Raw genomic sequence first — 18,327 nt, 5'->3', positions numbered from 1 at the left:
AGTGGTACTATCAGAAGGTAGTGGAACCCTAAAGGGTAGGGCTTAGTAAGAGGAAGTTAGGTTTTTGGGGTATGCCCTTGAAGGGGATATTGGAACCCTGGCTGCCTCTTCCCTCCATTCCTTCCTACCTCTCTCCTTCTCTTTCTCCTTGTTGGCCATGAGGTGAACAGACCTTCTCTAACACCCAGTCATGACATTCTGTGTGCTACCACTGAAAAGGCCTAGAAATAATGACTAGTTCAATACTTCTGAAATTCATGTTGTGGTATGTAAACATGAATTTCTATTAAAAGAAACCAAAGCCGGGTACTGGTGACTCACACCTGTAATTCTAGCTACTCAGAAGGCAGAGATTAGGAGCATCATGGTTTAAAGCAGCTCTGGCAAACAGTTTGTGAGGTCCTATCTTGGAAAGACCCATCACAAAGTAGAGCTGGTGGAGTGACTCAAGTATAAGCCCTGAGTTCAAACCCCATCACAGAAAAAAAAAAAAAAAAGAGTCCAGATCTGAGGCAGGAAGTGTGCAAGATAATTCTGTAGCCCTTTATACCAACCAAGGAAAATATCAAAGGACACTCAGAGGCTGGGAATGTAGCTTAGTGGTAGAGAACTTCCCTACCATGTGGAAGTCTCTGATTTGATCCCAAGCACCTCAAAACAAATAAATAAATAGACACTTAGGAAGTAATTTGAATAGGCACCTTCCAAAGATGGAATAATTTTAGCATCAGTGAGGATAACAGTTCCAAAGTATTGAAACCCATAAAATAGGTCTATACCCATGAGTTCATAATGTTACAAATAAATACTGATGTTCTTGCTGATGCCATGGGACTTTGAAATTTGGTAAACAAATTGGGGGGAAAGCCAAACATTTTTTCTGACTGTCTTATGTAAACAAGACATCAGAGAAACCAAATAATTGATGGAAGAAGTTTTCATTTATAAAATATTCCCTCTACATCATGCAGAAGGAATGTTAAAACATCTTCATTTTATAGTCTAACAAATTAGTGGTTCTGGGCAATGATTATTAATTGTTGTAATTTCATTAAAAAGGCAAATAGTACATAAATTCTGACATATGTAGTAGTTTTAACAAATCTGAGTTTATAAAACCTAGAATCTGATCAAACTCTTAACTTTACCAGTGATTTTCAACTTGGTTGCACTTCAGAATCATTTGTAGAGTATTTAAAAATTCCAAAGCCTGGGCTGCAATTTCACTAGAGTCTCTGAGAATAACGACCTAGACTTTTAAAAGCTCCCTAGTTTTTTCAATATGCAACTCAGGTTAAAAAAGCACTGTTTTATATCCAAATGATAATTTATGGGAAATGCAAGGAAGAAACAGTGCAATCAGCAAAATACACACTATAGGAAATTCTATAGGAAAAAAAACAGTTTCTTAAACAAATTGAAATTTTAAAAGAATATAATTAGCAATAGCATCAAAAATATGATGTACATGCATATATATAACAAAATGTGAAAAATATGTGCAGTAAAAACTGCAAAGAAATGCTGAGATTAAAAAAGATCTAAACTAATGGTTTGGGAGATTGAGTATTAAGTATAAATTATGCTCAGATTAATCTGTTTGTTAAATGCAATCTTCTACAAAATCTGTGATTATTGAATATTGCCTGTTGACCTCAGATCTTGCAACTTAAATTCACTTATTATATTAACTCTAATGATGGGCATGTGTTTTCTCTTTAACAAAGACAACACCACCTGTGACATTCCAATATGAATTTGTTTTTCTCTTATTGCACTTGCTAGACCTTTAGGATAGTGTTGAATGGAAATGGTAACAGCAGATAACATTGTCTTGTTGCCATTTTCAAGCATTAGTTTTAACTCTTTCCCCTGTCAAGTATCAGATTTGCTGTAGGTTCTTTGTAGATGCCTTTATTGGGTTGCAGGTTTTCTTAGTTCATTGAAATTTTTTATTAGGAGTGATTATTAGTTTTTTTTTTCAATATTTTGTTCATCTGTTGAAAGGCAAGAGGATTTTTTTTCTTTCTAGTTTGTTAATATGATGAGCCACAATGATTAATTTTAAAATGTTAAGACAATTGTTAATTTCTAGAATAAATCCTTGGTCATGAATATCATGACCTTTTCGTGTGTTGATAGAGTAGACTCATTGAAATTTTGTTTATATTATATTGTTCTGTAGTTTTGTTGTTTTCCTTTATGTGTCTTTGATTTTGGTATCATAGAAGGAAGTGAGAACTGTTACAGAATTGGTATTTATTTCTTACCTTGTTTGATAGAATTCATCACTTGGAAGTCATCTAGACCTTTTCTTTGTAGAAAAGCTTTTAATTAAAAAATTCAATAGCTATATACCATTCAGTTTATCTACTTGTTACTGAGTAAACTTTGCTGGTATGTCTTTCAGGGAATTTGTGTGTTTTGTAAAAGTTTTCATATTTATTGGAATAAAATTCTTCATAGTTCCTTTACTATTCTCTTATTCTCTGCAGAATTTTAATGAGGTCAGTTTTCTTTGTCTCCATAATTTATTTCTCCTTTTTTCTTAAATTCCATCAGGCTAGAAGTTTGTCAGTATTACTTATTTCAGGGAACCCAGTTTTTAGTTTCAGCATTTCTCTTTTTTTCCCTCTTTCGTGGATCTATGTACAGTTTTATTAATTTCTTCTGTTGACTTTGGCTTTTTATTTATGTTCTTAAAGTGGAAACTTAGGTCATTGACTTAAGACCTTTCTTTTTTAAAATACAAGCATTTGTATGAATCACCACCCAAGCACTTCTTTAAGAACATCCCACAAATTTTGTTATACTTTATTAAAATACTAATTTCACTTCTTTTTCTTTTTTGACCTATGGCTTATTTAGAAGTAAATTTTTTTGTTTTATGTATTGGAGGATTTTCAGGTGTCTTTTGCTATTCACTTCTTATATAAAACTATTTTGCTTAGATGTGATATGCTTTGTATGACTTGAAGCCCAAGTATTGTTGATCTTGGTAAATACACCATGTGCACTTGTACAGAATGAGTTTTTGCTATTTTGGAAGAAGTAATATATAAATATAAATTGAATCATTTGGGTATTAGTTTTTTCCATCTTTCTATATCCTGATTTTCTAGGTACTCAATTCATAGATTATCAAGGGAAGGCATTGAAATCTTCTGTTATAGTTATAAGTTTGTCTACTTAAAATGTAGATTAAGTTTCAGAATACATGGTCCATATACCAAATGCAGTAAATTATCTGTGAGGAAAATTAGTGTTACTAGCATTGTTTTGTTTGTTTTGTGACAAGGTCTCAATATATAGCTCAGACTGGGTTTGAACTCTCTATTCTTCTGCCTCAGCCTCCCAAGTTATGGGATTACAGGCATGTACCACCATGTTGGGTTACTAGCTTACTTTAAAAGGCATCATTTGAATGTGTCTTTGGTTCATCCTACAGTATTGGGCTATTTGTAATATCATCTTTATATACAAAAGAAACATTTGTTTACTACATTTTACTGTTTATCATTTATCTAATTCATGTTACTTTATTTTACTTGGCAGCTTCTATGTTTTTGAAACAGGCCTTTGAAGGAGAATACCCTAAATTATTACGTCTTTATAATGACTTATGGAAGCGTCTTCAACAGTATAGTCAAAATATCCAAGGAACTTTTAATGCAAGTGGAACTGCTGATCTCTATGGTGACCTGCAACACATGGAAGATGATACACAAGACACATTCATTCCAAAAAAGCCAGATTATGAGTATGTTTATTTAATTTGACCTGTTGCTTGACATTTAAAGAATTTCCTTTTTTATTTTCATTATAAATTAGAAATTGGGATTATAGTAGGCTTTTAGATATTTGTAATGATTGTTATTAATTTGTATACTTTAAGAAACTTTGCAAGACTTTTTTACTGAGGAAGTCAAACTTCACTGGTAGGTGAGCATTCTGGTTCCTGATAATTTCAGTTTTAAAGTCTAATACTAATACTTAAATGGAGTAATTAGAAGCTAAGTGATGATCATATGTGGTCATTGCTTTTTAGTTGATATTTTGATATATATGCAGTTACATCAGATAGCACTATTATTGATAGGCCACTGGTATAACTGTGAAATGGAAGGATCTGATGTATTCTAAAACTGCAGAGGAGGTAAACCTTATGCTGGAATAGTTTTTCAGTCAATGTGTTAGGAAAACACATTTGACTGAATATACTCAAAACTACCCTAGATCTACTTGGATCACTCACAGAGTATAATAGTATATCCATAGTTAGGAACCACACTGGAAACCAACACACAATCTCTAGATTCAAACAAGCCAGCTTTTCCTTGAAAATTGTAATGGAGTATTATAAGTTTCTGTTTGAGCACCAGATTAAGTGATTGGCTTTCATATTTATTGTGGCAAGGCTAACTTAAAATAGTAGCAGATTCTTATCACTTACCTTGTAAGAAAAATGTTGGGTTGATTCATAAGTCCTGTTAAGGTAGTTGCTTATTTCTCTTTTATTTTTTTTTCCTGATACAGGGGAATTTGTGTCTACTATAGTTAGAAGTTCTCACTGGCAAAATAAATTGCCAGAATAGACTGGAGTGCTAGAATGAAACTAGATTATCTCCTCATTAACTGTTTTATGATAAACAGGGAGATTAGCTACAACTGAGTAGAAGAGAGGACAAGAGTTACAATGATTTAATAATATATTAAAAACTTAAGAAGGTTATATAAAATAGTATATATGGTCATTGTATTTCTGACTTAATTTATTTTTATTTTTATTTTTTGGCAACACTGGTGTTTGAACTGGACCTCATACTTGCCAGGCAGGTGCATTTAATGCTTGAGCCACTCTACCAGCCCTTTTTTTGTGATGGGTTTTTTTTTGAGCAAAGGTCTCGAGAACTGTTTGCCCAGGGTTGGTTTTGAACTGCAGTCCTCCTGGTCTCTGCTTCCTGAATAGCTAGGATTTACAGGAGTGAGCCACTGACGCCTGTCTTAATTTTATTTTAGAATCCATATGCATGTGCTAAAAAATAATAATGGACTGGAAACATACAGAACAAATGGTAACAGTGATTTATCTCTAGGATGTAGAATTCTTATTTTTTGCATTTAATAAAAACAACCATTGTTACTTTTGTTTATAAAAGGGTAAATTCAGTAAAGGGGAAAAAACTGGAGAGAAAAAAAGCCACTATGTTTCGATTAATACAATATCATTATCACCCTTTGGAGACTAAATTCAGTGAAGTGGTTGGTGAAAAGAAACAGGTAGAACTCATATTCTATGAAGTTGAATAATCACAAGGTAATAAACAAATCATTCAATTTAAAATATTATTTTGAAAAGTAAGAAGAGAAAACAGGGATTTGAGCATGTTAACTAAGTCAAAGGAAATGTTTTGTGTTTTTAGCGAGAGAGAAAATTGAGAATATTTGTAGATAGAAGTAGTGGTGCAAAAAAGAGATGGGATATGCAAGAAAGAAATAACTAGGTTAGCATTTTTCATTGTTTAGTACTCATATTGAATTTCCAAAAGTGGTAATTGCATTGAAGAAACTAAAAGAATGAAATTAAAAAGGTCAGAGAAGGTCTCTATGAGGAGATCTAGATATTGTGCGCAAATCAACCAAGACAGATTTGGAATGAGATTTCTGTTGGCAGAAGAGCAAATTTAGAGGCCTTGAAAAAAATTAAGATGTGGAGATTTGAGGAACACAGTAAGTGAACTAGAAAAAGGTATAATGTTAGGCCAGAGAAGAAGGGAGATGTGAGAACATGTAGGGTTTTATTGGCCATCAGAAGGGTGTTATAATGTATTTTAAATTGTGACATATTTTAGAGGACAAGCCATTAGAACTTTGTGACACATCAGATTTGAGAGGAAAGGGGGAATGAGAATATAACTAGACAAGATGGTAGGAAACTGAAGCTTAGGGGGCTTTTAAGTTTTTTCAAGGCACTCTGTTACATTGTAGTTTTTCTTTTAAAACTGCTCAATTGAAAATAGCAATAGTTATTAAAAATTAATTGAATATGAGTCAGAGATAGAGGTTTGTACTGTCATGAGTCAGTTAATGACACAGTGGGATGAACTGCATCACTAGGTGATTTCGTCATTATGGGAACATCATAGGGTGTACTTACACAAACCTAGATTGTGCTGTTACATCATTCCACATGGTCTTTTAATGTAATCAAAAGAGACATAGTAAACAAAATGTATGAGGCTGCGACCACACACAGTATACCATTTACTGTTTTACAGTTAACTTTTATTTTGTAAGTAGGGTTTACTCTAAAATAATGACAAGGGGGTGGGGGCAGGGGGGAGAAATGAACCAAGCCTTGTATGCACATATGAATAATAAAAGAAAAATGAAAAAATAAAAAAATAAAATAATGACAAAAATCTGGTATAGTAAATATATAAACCAGTTATATAGTCATTTATTATAGCCAAATAGTTATGTACTACACATAATTTTATGTGCTATTCTTTTTATAAGAGTAGCAACATAGTAGGTTCATTTCCACCAGCATCAACACAAACATTAAGTAATGTTTTGCACTATCCATTGTGACAGCTATGATGTCACTAGGTGATAGGAATTTTCAACACTACTATAATCATACGTGAGCACCATCATGTATGTGATGCATTATTGACCAAAACATTCTTATGTGACTGTATTTGGGAGCTCTTATCATGCAAATTTTAAAAAAAATCGTAGCATTGAAAGAGATTACATGGATAAAGGTACTCCAGTATTCATAAATTGGACAGAGGAGTTGTAACCATGTAAAGGAAACTTAGAAATGGTAATATTGAAGTACAGCTCAGAGTGTATAACCTGAAGAATGAGTTCATTTAAGATGGGGGAGATATAGTCACGTGTGTTAGGCTACTGAGAAGTTGAAGAAGATTAGGACTCAAAATAGATCTTGATGTGACAGAGTGAAGGTTGTTGGAGACCTAGTTGTGTAATGGTAGAAAAGCATTGTTAGAAGTGATTGTGAGAATGGAAGACTGACTTCTGACATGACAACATGAAGAGCTCCACTGATCTGTGCCTCTATAAAGTTGGTGAAAACTATAAAAAACAGTCCTCAGTGCAATAGCACAGCATCTATTTATGAAAATTTGGTAAGAAAGGCTAGACCCTTTCTGGTATTTGATATAAGGCTATGGTTTCTCAGCCTTTTCCAATTGAATAAAGTGGAGACTCTATTCCAGACTGGAACCACCAAGAACTTAGGGCACTCTCTTCCCTCCAGTTTCCAGCTAGAAGCTTTATTCCTGTAAGAGCAGACCTTCAGTGTTTTTTATTGCACTCTCAGTGGTTCATTGCTGAGGCTAACTTCCTAGCAAGTCAGGCCAAGAGGTGGGAACTCTTGTGCCCAAACCCTACTCAGGGAATGGGTTCCTAAATGTGGCAGACTGAAAATACTGGGACCCCCCCACACACACACTAACTTTTGCCTGGACTTTTGAAGTAGTGATTCCCTACAGGAAATGTACATTGAGAGGATAAGGCTATTACCCCTTTACCAAGAACTCAACTCACTTCCTAGAGTGAAGTTTTACTTCTAAAGAAGCTTGCACTTTCTCCACCCTCAGTTTCAGAGCCTTAACATAGAGATTTTGCCTGGGCAAGAAGAAGGCAAAAAAAAAGAAAGAAAGAAAAAAAAGAAACCCAACCATCTCCTAAGCTCTTCCCAAAGTAACTGCCTTCATTGTAATAGAACCTGGAAGAGTGTAAAGCTGAGAGCATTCTCCAAAATCTTGGAAGTTGTAGTGAAAGGCAATGGTGAGGTGATCCTCAGATCTAATGAAGATACAGACTATACTGCAGGTCATCTAGTCCCCTGGAGAGATCCAGGGACTAGGATACCGGGCGGAGTCTTCTTAAGGTCAGAAGAAGTATCAAATATGATCTCAAACTATTTTATCAAAGGAGCTACAAGTAGATTACATTAGTTTATAGAGGAGTTTCTTCCCTAGGGCATTGTTTGAAGTCTAAAGCAATCAGAATCCTTGAACATCTGGGTGTGTTCAAGAAAAGCAAGGAAGAGAGCATTGCCATGCAGGGTGACTATGGGCATACCCCAAGCTATGACTCCCCAAAGAACAATATCAAAGGATGAAAACTGTGCAAAGATACAGATCTCAAATTATCTAGCCAGTCACTGTATAAATAAGCAAATAACAGTAATAAGCCCCAGAGGTAGGGGGATCAGTACCCACAGTACTATAATGTGTTATTTGAAATGTCCAGTTTTGAACAAAAGATGATGAAGCATGCAAAGAAACTTGAAAATCTGACCCATATACTGAAAGAAAAGTGAACAACATATCCTGCTGTGAAAGCAATCAGATGTTGGGCTTAACAAATAATTTAAAGTGGCTATTACAGATATGTTCAAGAACTAAAGGAAAGCATGATTAAAGAACTGAAGGAAGGTATGACAGTGTACATCACACAGAGAATATCAGTAAGGAAAATTATTTAAAGTACAATAACTAAAATTAAAAATAATCTAGAAATGATTAACAGTAGATTTGACCTGGCAGAAAAATAATTAGCTAATTTTAACCCAGATAAACAGATTATACAAAGTGAACACCAGACAGATAAAAAAATGAAAAGAAATGAGCAGAGCCTCAAAAAAATGTGGGCAACCATTAAGCACACCAGTATGTACATAATAAGACCACCACAAAGAAAAGAGGAAGCAAAGAAAGGAGAAAGAAAAATATTTGAAGAAATAACAGCTGAAAACTTCCCAGATTTATTGATAACCAGTAGCCTATAGGAATAAACAATGGAGCCTGACCAACTTGGGCTCAACAAACTCCAAACTGGTCAAAGATGTCTGGTTCATCATTATCTCTGGATTGGTAAGTAGGGCCTGGTCATGGTAATAAAATGGGAGTTCTAGGCCAGATGCTCAATTCCAGGAGCTTCAATGTCAGGTTTGAACACTTGCCCCAATATGCCAAATAAAGAGATGGTTAATGCTAGAAGGCAGAGAAAGGAGACTTATTGATAAGACATATGTATGCCATGAAAGAGCACAAAGCAAGCACCTCAGCCCATCTTCAAGATACAGGCATGAGCTTTAGGTTTAAATAAACAAAGAACTGGAGGAAAGGAGCAAGAGGTATGCATAATTATTAAACAGTCTATGTCACAGGTATAGTCTGGTGATCACAGTTGGCCGGTTTGCTCATTATCTCAAGATTGGTCAAGCAGGGCCCTCTTACTATAAGGAAATCATTGTTGCTTGATAAGATCTGTCCTGATAATCTGTCCTGTGGAGGATCTGCTGTTCCTTTCCTTGGAGGTAGTTTCCCTTGCAAAGATGTTAGTCAATTAGTTCTTTGCTTCCTGAATTTCAAGGTGAGAGGGAGAGGGAGACCTTGTTGTGATTAGGGTTATGTGACCCTTTCTTACCAGTGTCCTCTATCAACCCAACAGGCCTTTGTCCTTTACCCATGGCTGTGTATTTCAAAGAACTCTCAGCAGGTTGATTTTTTAAATTCACCTTCCTTTTAAAGCTTTTACTAAGATTGTTTAAGGAAGAGGGAGGGGGAGGAAGGAGGGAAGAGGAAGAAAAAAGAAAAGAGATGAAACTGAATCAGAGTGCCCTCCTTCAACACCCAGGAAAGGCAAATTAAAGCTATAATGGACTCCCACTTCATACCTGGTAGTATTAAAAAGACAGGTAATAAAAAGTATTGGCAATGATGTGAAGAAATTATACATTGCTGGTGGAAATCTGAAATGGCACAGGGCTTTGGAAAATAATTTGGTGGTTCCTCAAACTTTTAAACATACAGTAAACCACATGACCCAGCAATTCTACTCTTAGTTCTACACTTAGTTTGCACACAAATGCTTATAACAGTAATACTCATTATAACCAAAAGATGAAAAAGAACTCAAATTTTTCAGTAGCGAAGTGAATAAAGAAAATGTGCTATATCCATAAATGGAATATTATTTGGCCATAAAAGGAAATGAAATATTGATTCATTCGATGTAATGTGTGTGTGTGTGTGTGTGTGTGTGTGTGTGTTGATTTTGCAGTTTACTGGGGTTTGAGCTACTCCACCAACCCCCCCCCCTTTTCTTTTTTTTACCCCTGTGATGGGTTTTTTTCAAGATAGGGTCTTGAAAACTATTTGCCCAGGCTGGCTTCAAACCTCCATCCTCCTGATCTCTGCCTCCTGAGTAGCTAGGGTTACAGGCGTGTGCCACCTGCACCTGGCTTCAGTGAAGTATTGATAACATGATGAACCTTGAAAACACTGTGTTAAGTAAATGAAGTCAATCACCACACACACACACACAGTGTAATCCCATTGGTGTGAATATCTAGAACAATGAAATTTGTAGAAGCACAACTAATGGTTTTGAGTGGTTAGTTAGGGCTGGGGGATGGAGTAGGTGTGAGGAGGTCATAGAGGGTTTTTTTGTTTGTTTGTTTTGCGGTGAGAATAATGTTCTCACATTGACTGGTAATGATTGCACCTGTCTGTGACTATGAAAAAGCCATTGAATTATAGACTTAAGTAATTGAATTGTATGTAAATACATTTTAATAAAACTTTTTTGAAGAACAAGAAAATAAAGAGGTAGATTACATTCCTCTGTAAGGTGAAATTTAAAAGGGGAGCAAAGTTACTTCTTTTGTCAAAATAGTAGAGCAGTCACAGTGGATAGATGAACAAAATAGGAAAGTGCCAAGTTGAGGAAAGTCATGGATAATGATTGGTCTGGTGTTTACAGAGACAAATGGTCATATGTGGGGTGGACCACTGCAGAAGTAGAATTTAAAGTTGAGCTTCCAATGTCTTGATATGAAAGGTCTCATAAAAATGTTTAGTACAAGTGGTTTACTTTTTCTCTTCATTATTTGGGCAGCTTAAGTGTGGATACAGAGACCATCTTTGTAAAAGCTTTGAAAGGAAGGTGAATTTTAAAAAATCAGGTTGCTGAGAGCTCTTTGGAATAAATGGCCATGGGTGAAAGACATAAGAACTGCTGGGTTGATGGAGGACACTGGTAGGAAAGGGTCACATAACCCTAGTCACAATAAGGTCAAAGAATAAGTTCTTTAGAGGAAAGTCTACCACTCTTAGGGATATACAAAGCCTGCTACTCTCTCATCATTTACTTGCTCTCTCCTCTGACTGCTTGGCAAGCACAACTAGGTACAGACCTTCCTGAGGGCCTTTGCACTTGCTGTTCTCTTCTCATAGAAACCTCTTTCCCTGAAAGTCAGTGTAACTCGCTAACTCTTCTGTCAGGTCTTCTGAGTAAACCTTCCCTTGCCACATCCTCTTGATAGTTGGATGGAAAAGACTTAAGCTTATTCTCTGCTTTCCTTACTTTACTTTTCCTATGGTACTTATTACTCTCATATTCCATGTTGAACTCATCAAATTTATTTATTTGTTCATTCATTTATTTATTGTGTATCTTTCCTGTTACCATTAAACTTTCTAGGGCTAAAGATTTTTTTACAACTCAGTTCACTGCTGTTTCCTGAAATCTAGAAAATATTTGGCAGATTGTAGAGACTTAGTAATATTTGTGGGAAGAAAAAAGATGGAAGATGGGGCATGCGGAAAGCTGTCTTTAAACATAGGAGACTTCAGAGCAATTCAAAATGATGTTTCAAAGTTGGAAGGTCTATAGTAAAGCTAAAATACAGGTAATTATAAATGCAGACTTCTAATATAGCATAGGCTTTAGAAAAGTTATCTGTTTTGGTATTGTAGTCACTAAGGATCCATGCAGCTGTTTTGGAGGACAAGAAGCCTTAGTACTTACATTCAGGGCCAGAATTTCTGCAGAAGTGGGAAAATGAGTCAGTCAATGACAGGAACAGACATAGAGAAGACATTTAAATACATGGGAAGGGTTCAATAGAGATTGCCTCAGACAGATTTAGATGATAGTTCCTCTGTAGCCTCTCTGCTCCATGTGGTCTGTGTATCTGCGTCTATTATGGAAGTTAGCATAATTTGCACTTCTGCCCATTTTTGCAATAGACTGTACAACACTTTGTTGTTGTTTTTTTGCAGTACTGGAGTTTGAACTCAGGGCCTTGAGCTTGCTAGACAGATGTTCTACCACTTGAGCTATGCCTCAAGCCCTTTTTTACTTTAGTTTTTTTTTTTTTTTTTTTTTAACCCAGATAAGGTTTAGCGGGTTTTTGGCCAGGTGGGCTTCAAAGTGAGATCCTCCTATTCATGCCTCTTTAGTACCTAGGATGACAGGTGCATACCATCATGTCCAGCATATTGGTTGAGATGGAGGTCTCACTAACTTTTTTGTGAGCTGGCCTTGAACTGCGATCCTATTGATTTCTGTCTCCTAAATAGCTGGGATTATGAGCCTGAGCCACCATGCTCAGCCTACATTATACAAGACTCTTTATCTTTCCAGCATTTATCAAAGTGCCTGGTGCATAGTATTCTCAGTAAATATGTGTTGAGTGAAACACTTATTGAATGATAAAGTTTTAAGAGATAACTATGGAATTATGATGAAGGAGCCAAGAGCTCTTGGCTTGTCAGTTGACCAGAAGGGTGAAAAAAAAGGGAAAGCCAGGTTTCAGATACACAAAGAATAGGTCAGGTATTGTCAAGGTTAACATGTAAGATGACAGGGAATTTATTATTTGAAAATAAAAGTAGTGGAAAGACTGGTAGAGGGATTGTAAACAGATGCAGATATAGAATTAATTACAAGAGTAAGAAAGCAGATAGAAATAGATTGCAGACATTTAATAGTAATTGTCAAAGGAAAACTAAGATCCAGTCATTTGAGAGCTAAAGAAGAAACTACTGAAATTGTTGAAGACATGGGAAGAGTAAGGAAGAAAGAAGTGCATAGTATGTTAGTTTTATTTTGTCAAGTATATTTTAAAACAAATTGGCTTAGAACTCCAGTTGAGAGCACTTATATAATTGTAAGATTTTCACAAATATTTTTTATTTGGTCCTCAGTCTTGTCAGTATCACAAAAAGGGAAAACTGGTTAAGACCCAGATTTGTACCCTTCCCTTCTCAGTCAGTAAGTTTTGTGGAAGATAGCAGCTATGGATGAAAAGAATTAAGCTCATGGAATAGGTCTCTGCCTCTCTGTGTATGCTTTGATACTCTATAAATAGGAAAGCATAGCCTCCATTAGAATTAATAGGCTCTTAGGGTATTCTTTTAGTTGCAAGTGACAATATAGTAGATAATGGTGCATATTATATTTATAGTTAGGACTTATGCATAAGTTAAAATGCTTATGTGTTCCTTAGTAAATGTTCACTTACGAAATGCATTTTTAAACACACTGATATATTTTAAAACAGAAATTCTTTTTTTTCATTGTCATAATATAGTTACATTTTTATGGGAGATTTTTTTAAAATGTATTTATAGTTTTATATAATTTGTCTTTTAAAAATTTTGTTCCCACAGTCCAGAAAAGGCTTTGAAAGACTCGCTGCAACCCTACGAGGCTGCTTATCTCTCAAAATCCTTGTCTCGACTCTTTGATCCTATCAACTTGGTTTTTCCCCCTGGTGGGCGTAATGCTCCTTCCTCTGATGAACTGGATGGTATCATTAAAACTATAGCAAGGTATGTATTTTTGTATAATGGCATGCCGTGAGATGCCTGCCACATTTGTTAGTAATATGTGATAGCAATACATTGTAAATTTACCTCAAATTATTCAAATACTCAGGCCTGTAATTAAGTCAAGAGTTTTACAGTGAATGAGTGCATACATAGTAAGTATTTGAGATTCTAATTTATAAAACCATTTAAATATAGTCTAACAAAGTCTAATTCTATTTCTCACTAAGGATGCAAGGTAAACCTAATGCTTCACGCCATATTTAATCTCTAATATTACATAGGAAAGTAAGTATAAAAAATAATTTTACAAATTGAGAAACTAAAATGTAAAGGTTAATGTTTTTTTATTCTAAACCTAGAAAGCATTTCAAGGTAGAAACAGAAGTATAATTCTGATTAGCCTACTTGTATTTGCTATTTTAAGTGTTCTGAGTGAATGTGACAGCTTTTAAAACTAAAATGGAAAGGTATCCTAGCAAAGTGCCACCTGAATGCTTGCCGACAAGGTGATAATTCCATTGCCTTTAGACACACAACTAAATTATCCAGGCTAGGTTGCAGTTCACGCTATCTGAGTTCTTGTCATAGCTAACAAGCTATCATAACAGTAAGTCTGTACGTTTCAGATGGACATTTTGGGAAGTAAAAATAGTGATCAGGCGCTATATGACCAAGGCATAGGAATGTCTAAATCCTTTTAGACTACAAATTTGAAGGCAGGATTCTGAGGCATGGAAGAGTAAGACAGGTATAATACACATAGCCTATCTTCATCTCCGAACACACCTATAAAGTATTTGAGATCGCCCAGAATCTTGGTCGTAAAACTCTCCCCAATTATCCTAACTCAGTGAAGTTTTGACTCAAGATTTTTTACCCTCATGTGTCTGTTAACTTATCTAGTGGTCTAGTGGTAAAACTGTCCTAGATTCAGCTTGATCCCTTTGACCTGTTTTTGTAAATGTTAAACAAGTATCTCTCCCATTCCTTTATGCAGTTTGACTGCAAAATCAGATATAGTCTGCAGTCTGAAGAAGTATACTTAGGCCAATGTTTAATAGTATTTAAAAATGAATGTTAATAAAATTATGTCTCTAAGGCTATCAGAGTAGCTAGTAGAGCATCTACTCAGCAAGCATGAGGCCTTGAGTTCAAATTCTAGTACCACCCAAAAAAAATATACACACACACACACATATGTCTCCATATTATGTGAAAAGACATTTTTGTACATAGTGTGCACTGGTATTGTTTCAAATGTCTTCAATTTCTTTTAAAAGATAATCTGATTTAGAAAGATAATCAAGAATTAATCTACTTCAGAATAATTTTCTTTGTACCTATAAATGAGTTTTCACCTAGTTTATAATACCTAGTATTCTTCCATGGTCTTTGTAAAATGCCCCTTTTTTATAGTCAAATCAAATGTCATAATTAAGTCAGTGTTAAAGTTAAAAATAAGCACAACAAAGAAATACTTTAAAAATCCAAATTTAAAAAATTTTAAATGATAGTCATATGATTTTGATATATTTAAAAAGCCACTCTATGCAAAATAGCATGAATTGTGCATAATTTATACAGAAACTGAGTATCTCTATGTATCATGTGTAATTTATATTTTTAGACTATGTCCTCCAAGGTCATCATTTCCATTCAGGAGCTGTCATTTCCTTGCAGATGTCTGTGATATGCAGTGCCTCTAATTGCACTTATCAGTATTAGCAAGTGCTACTTTAAAAATCTGTACACAATTTACTCTCTTAATCACAGACTGAACCCACACATGACATGCTTTTATTCATGGAAAACTGGTCATTAACAAAGCCATCTCAAAGCACTTTCTCCTAATGGCGAATTTAGGGAGAAAAATGAAACAATGCAACCAATTTTTGAAACAATCAGCAAAATCTACAAAAACAATCCCCACATTGCTTATTGGGTTTAGGTTTATATGTTGCTTTTTACTTTGTTAATGAATTATATTGCTAATTAAAATTTGTTTTTGTTTTCTTTAGTGAACTAAACGTAGCTGCTGTTGATGCAAACCTCACATTAGCTGTGTCAAAAAATGTGGCAAAGACCATCCACTTATACAGTGTAAAATCAGAGCAGCTTGTAAGTGGTATCCATTATCTAAACTTTAGTGATTTTTGTTTAAAATTACTAATTATACAGTCCTTGACTAACAATAACTAACATTATAATAAAGGAAGTAATCTGTTTTTACTTAGGCCTGAGTCATTTTAGTTTGTTCTTATTTCACTTTTATGGTAGCTGGGTTGACAAATTAAACTGAAGTATTTGCATAAAATGATTCTTGGTAGTAACTATATTATGAGACTGCTTACTCTCAGCTTCAGTGGAAGGCCAACTTTTGTTTGCTAATTTGGTGTTATTTTCCATTCATTTGTTCTTATAGTCTTTGACAAATAATTTAGAGGCATCCTTTTTTTAAACTTTGTTTATTAAAAAACTAGCCATACAGAGCAGTATATAGACAATTAGTTTCTCTCTCAAACTTTGTTCAGAGAGTCTTTATTATAATGTTCATTGCTTTAAAAAATGGTGGCTTATTGCTATAAATAAAATCGGTATTATATCTCATATAGTTTAGTGTAGTTAATGATAATATCAGGAAAAAAGTCCTCATGAGATGGTCCGACCAGAAGACAAACATAAGAAATAGCCAGTACATGTCTAGAAAATATTTTGGTGAGTGTAGGGGTGGTGGTAGGGGTGGAAAGAGGTGGCAGTAATAATATGATTTCAGTTGATGTAACAATGGCAAAATACTTTGAAAAAAATCAAAGTATATTAACTACCATGATGAAATACATACTGTTATTAAATAGCCTGTGGGTTTAAATTACTCAAGCCTACTTAACCTTACAGTGCTACAGAAACTCATTGGCTTTTTCCATTTTTTTTTAATGGAATTCTTCATCTCCCCTGCAAATAATTTTATTTTCAACTTTCATTTTAGTATATAAAAAAAAATAAGCATAAATAAAATTACAGAACATCATATACTTGATTTTGTAATACGTTATGGACTAATGACTTAAGTAACATTCTTGTGGTAATGCTTATTTCTTAATTCTATTTCTGCTGTTCCTCTGCTTTTTTTTTTTTTTTTTATTTTATTCATATGTGCATACAATGTTTGGGTCATTTCTTCCCGCTTCCCTCTGACCCCTCCTTTATCCCCCTCTTACCCCCTGAACCCCTCGCTACCAGGCAGAAACTGTTTTGCCCTTATCTCTAGTTTTGTTGAAGAGAGAGTATAAGCAATAATAGGAAGGACCAAGGGTTTTTGCTAGTTGAGATAAGGACAGCTATACAGGGAGTTGACTCACATTTATTTCCTGTGCATGTGTGTTACCTTCTAAGTTAATTCTTCTCGAACTAACCTTTTCTCTAGTTCCTGGTCATCTTCTCCTATTGGTCTCAGTTGCTTTAAAGTATCTGCTTTAGTTTCTCTGCATTGGGGGCAACAAATGTTATCTAGTTTTTTGGGTGTCTTACCTATCCTCATACCTTCCTTGTATGTTCTCGCTTTATCATGTGATCAAAGTCTAATCCCCTTGTTGTGTTTGCCCTTGATCTGATGTCCGCATATGAGGGAGAACATACAATTTTTGGTCTTTTGGGCCAGGCTAACCTCACTCAGAATGATGTTTTCCAGTTCCATCCATTTACCTGCGAATGGTAACATTTCGTTCTTCTTGATGGCTGCATAAAATTCCATTGTGTAAAAATACCACATTTTCTTAATCCATTTGTCAGTAGTGGGGCATCTTGGCTGTTTCCATAACTTAGCTATTGTGAATAAGTGCTGCAATAAACATGAATGTGCAGGTGCCTGTGGAGTAACCTGTGTCACATTCTTTTGGGTGTATCCCCAAGAGTGGTATTGTTTGATCATCTGGTAGATCAATGTTTAGCTTTTTAAGTAGCCTCCAAATTTTTTTCCAGAGTGGTTGTACTAGTTTACATTCCCACCAACAGTGTAAGAGGGTTCCTTTTTCCCCCCCGCATCCTCGACAACACCTGTTGGTGGTGGTGTTGCTAATGATGGCAATTCTAACAGGGGTGAGGTGGAATCTTAGTGTGGTTTTAATTTGCATTTCCCTTATTGCTCCTCTACTGTTTTTTTAATTTGACATATTTTCTTCTTTGATTTTCCCACATTCCTATTCTTTTAGAATAGTTTTACTAAAAAAACTGAAAGGAAAATAGCCAAATACTACTCAGTTTTTAGTTGAAGAAAGTTTAGAAACAGATTTTTAAGTAGAATATGCTGTGTATAAATGGAAATATTCAGATTTGGAATAAAAGCTGGATCTTTAAATAGGAGATTCTTTTTATATTTGAAAAATTAAAGCCTGTATTCCACAGGTTAAAAAGTGACAGAATCAGATCATTAATGGAATGTTCAAGTAGTGAAATAAAGGAAAACTAGAAATGTAAAAACAAGCATGCTTTCAGAAAGGGTGACTTAAAAATACAACATGAAATGTAGAATGAGCAGTTTTCCAGAATCATAAATTCATTTCCCTAAAGGCTGGAAGTTTCTTGGCTACCGAAACATTTTAACATACTTAATTGCAGCTTTAATTTACATTAGAAAAAGGCTCACAAGAGGGATTTTCAAGGTGATTTT

At 34.8% G+C, this 18,327-nt stretch overlaps 1 protein-coding gene across 8 annotated transcripts in view; it reads left to right on the top strand.

The window, feature by feature from the left end:
* Positions 1-18,327, top strand: part of Cog5 (component of oligomeric golgi complex 5) — a 330,870-nt gene that overhangs the window by 232,687 nt on the left and 79,856 nt on the right. For all 8 annotated transcript variants that reach the window (XR_012445204.1, XM_074064981.1, XM_020156084.2 and 5 more), the window contains 3 exons: positions 3,556-3,760; positions 13,500-13,661; positions 15,680-15,779. Coding sequence is in view for 7 of the 8 variants with exons in the window: in XM_074064981.1 (XP_073921082.1) it covers positions 3,556-3,760; positions 13,500-13,661; positions 15,680-15,779 (467 nt within the window). In the remaining variant the exon portion in view is untranslated. The remainder of the gene's footprint in view (positions 1-3,555; positions 3,761-13,499; positions 13,662-15,679; positions 15,780-18,327) is intronic.

The sequence above is a fragment of the Castor canadensis genome, chromosome 2 (assembly GCF_047511655.1).
Source record: "Castor canadensis chromosome 2, mCasCan1.hap1v2, whole genome shotgun sequence".
Taxonomy (NCBI): Eukaryota; Metazoa; Chordata; class Mammalia; order Rodentia; family Castoridae; genus Castor; species Castor canadensis.
This window is presented reverse-complemented; position numbering and strand designations above follow the sequence as displayed.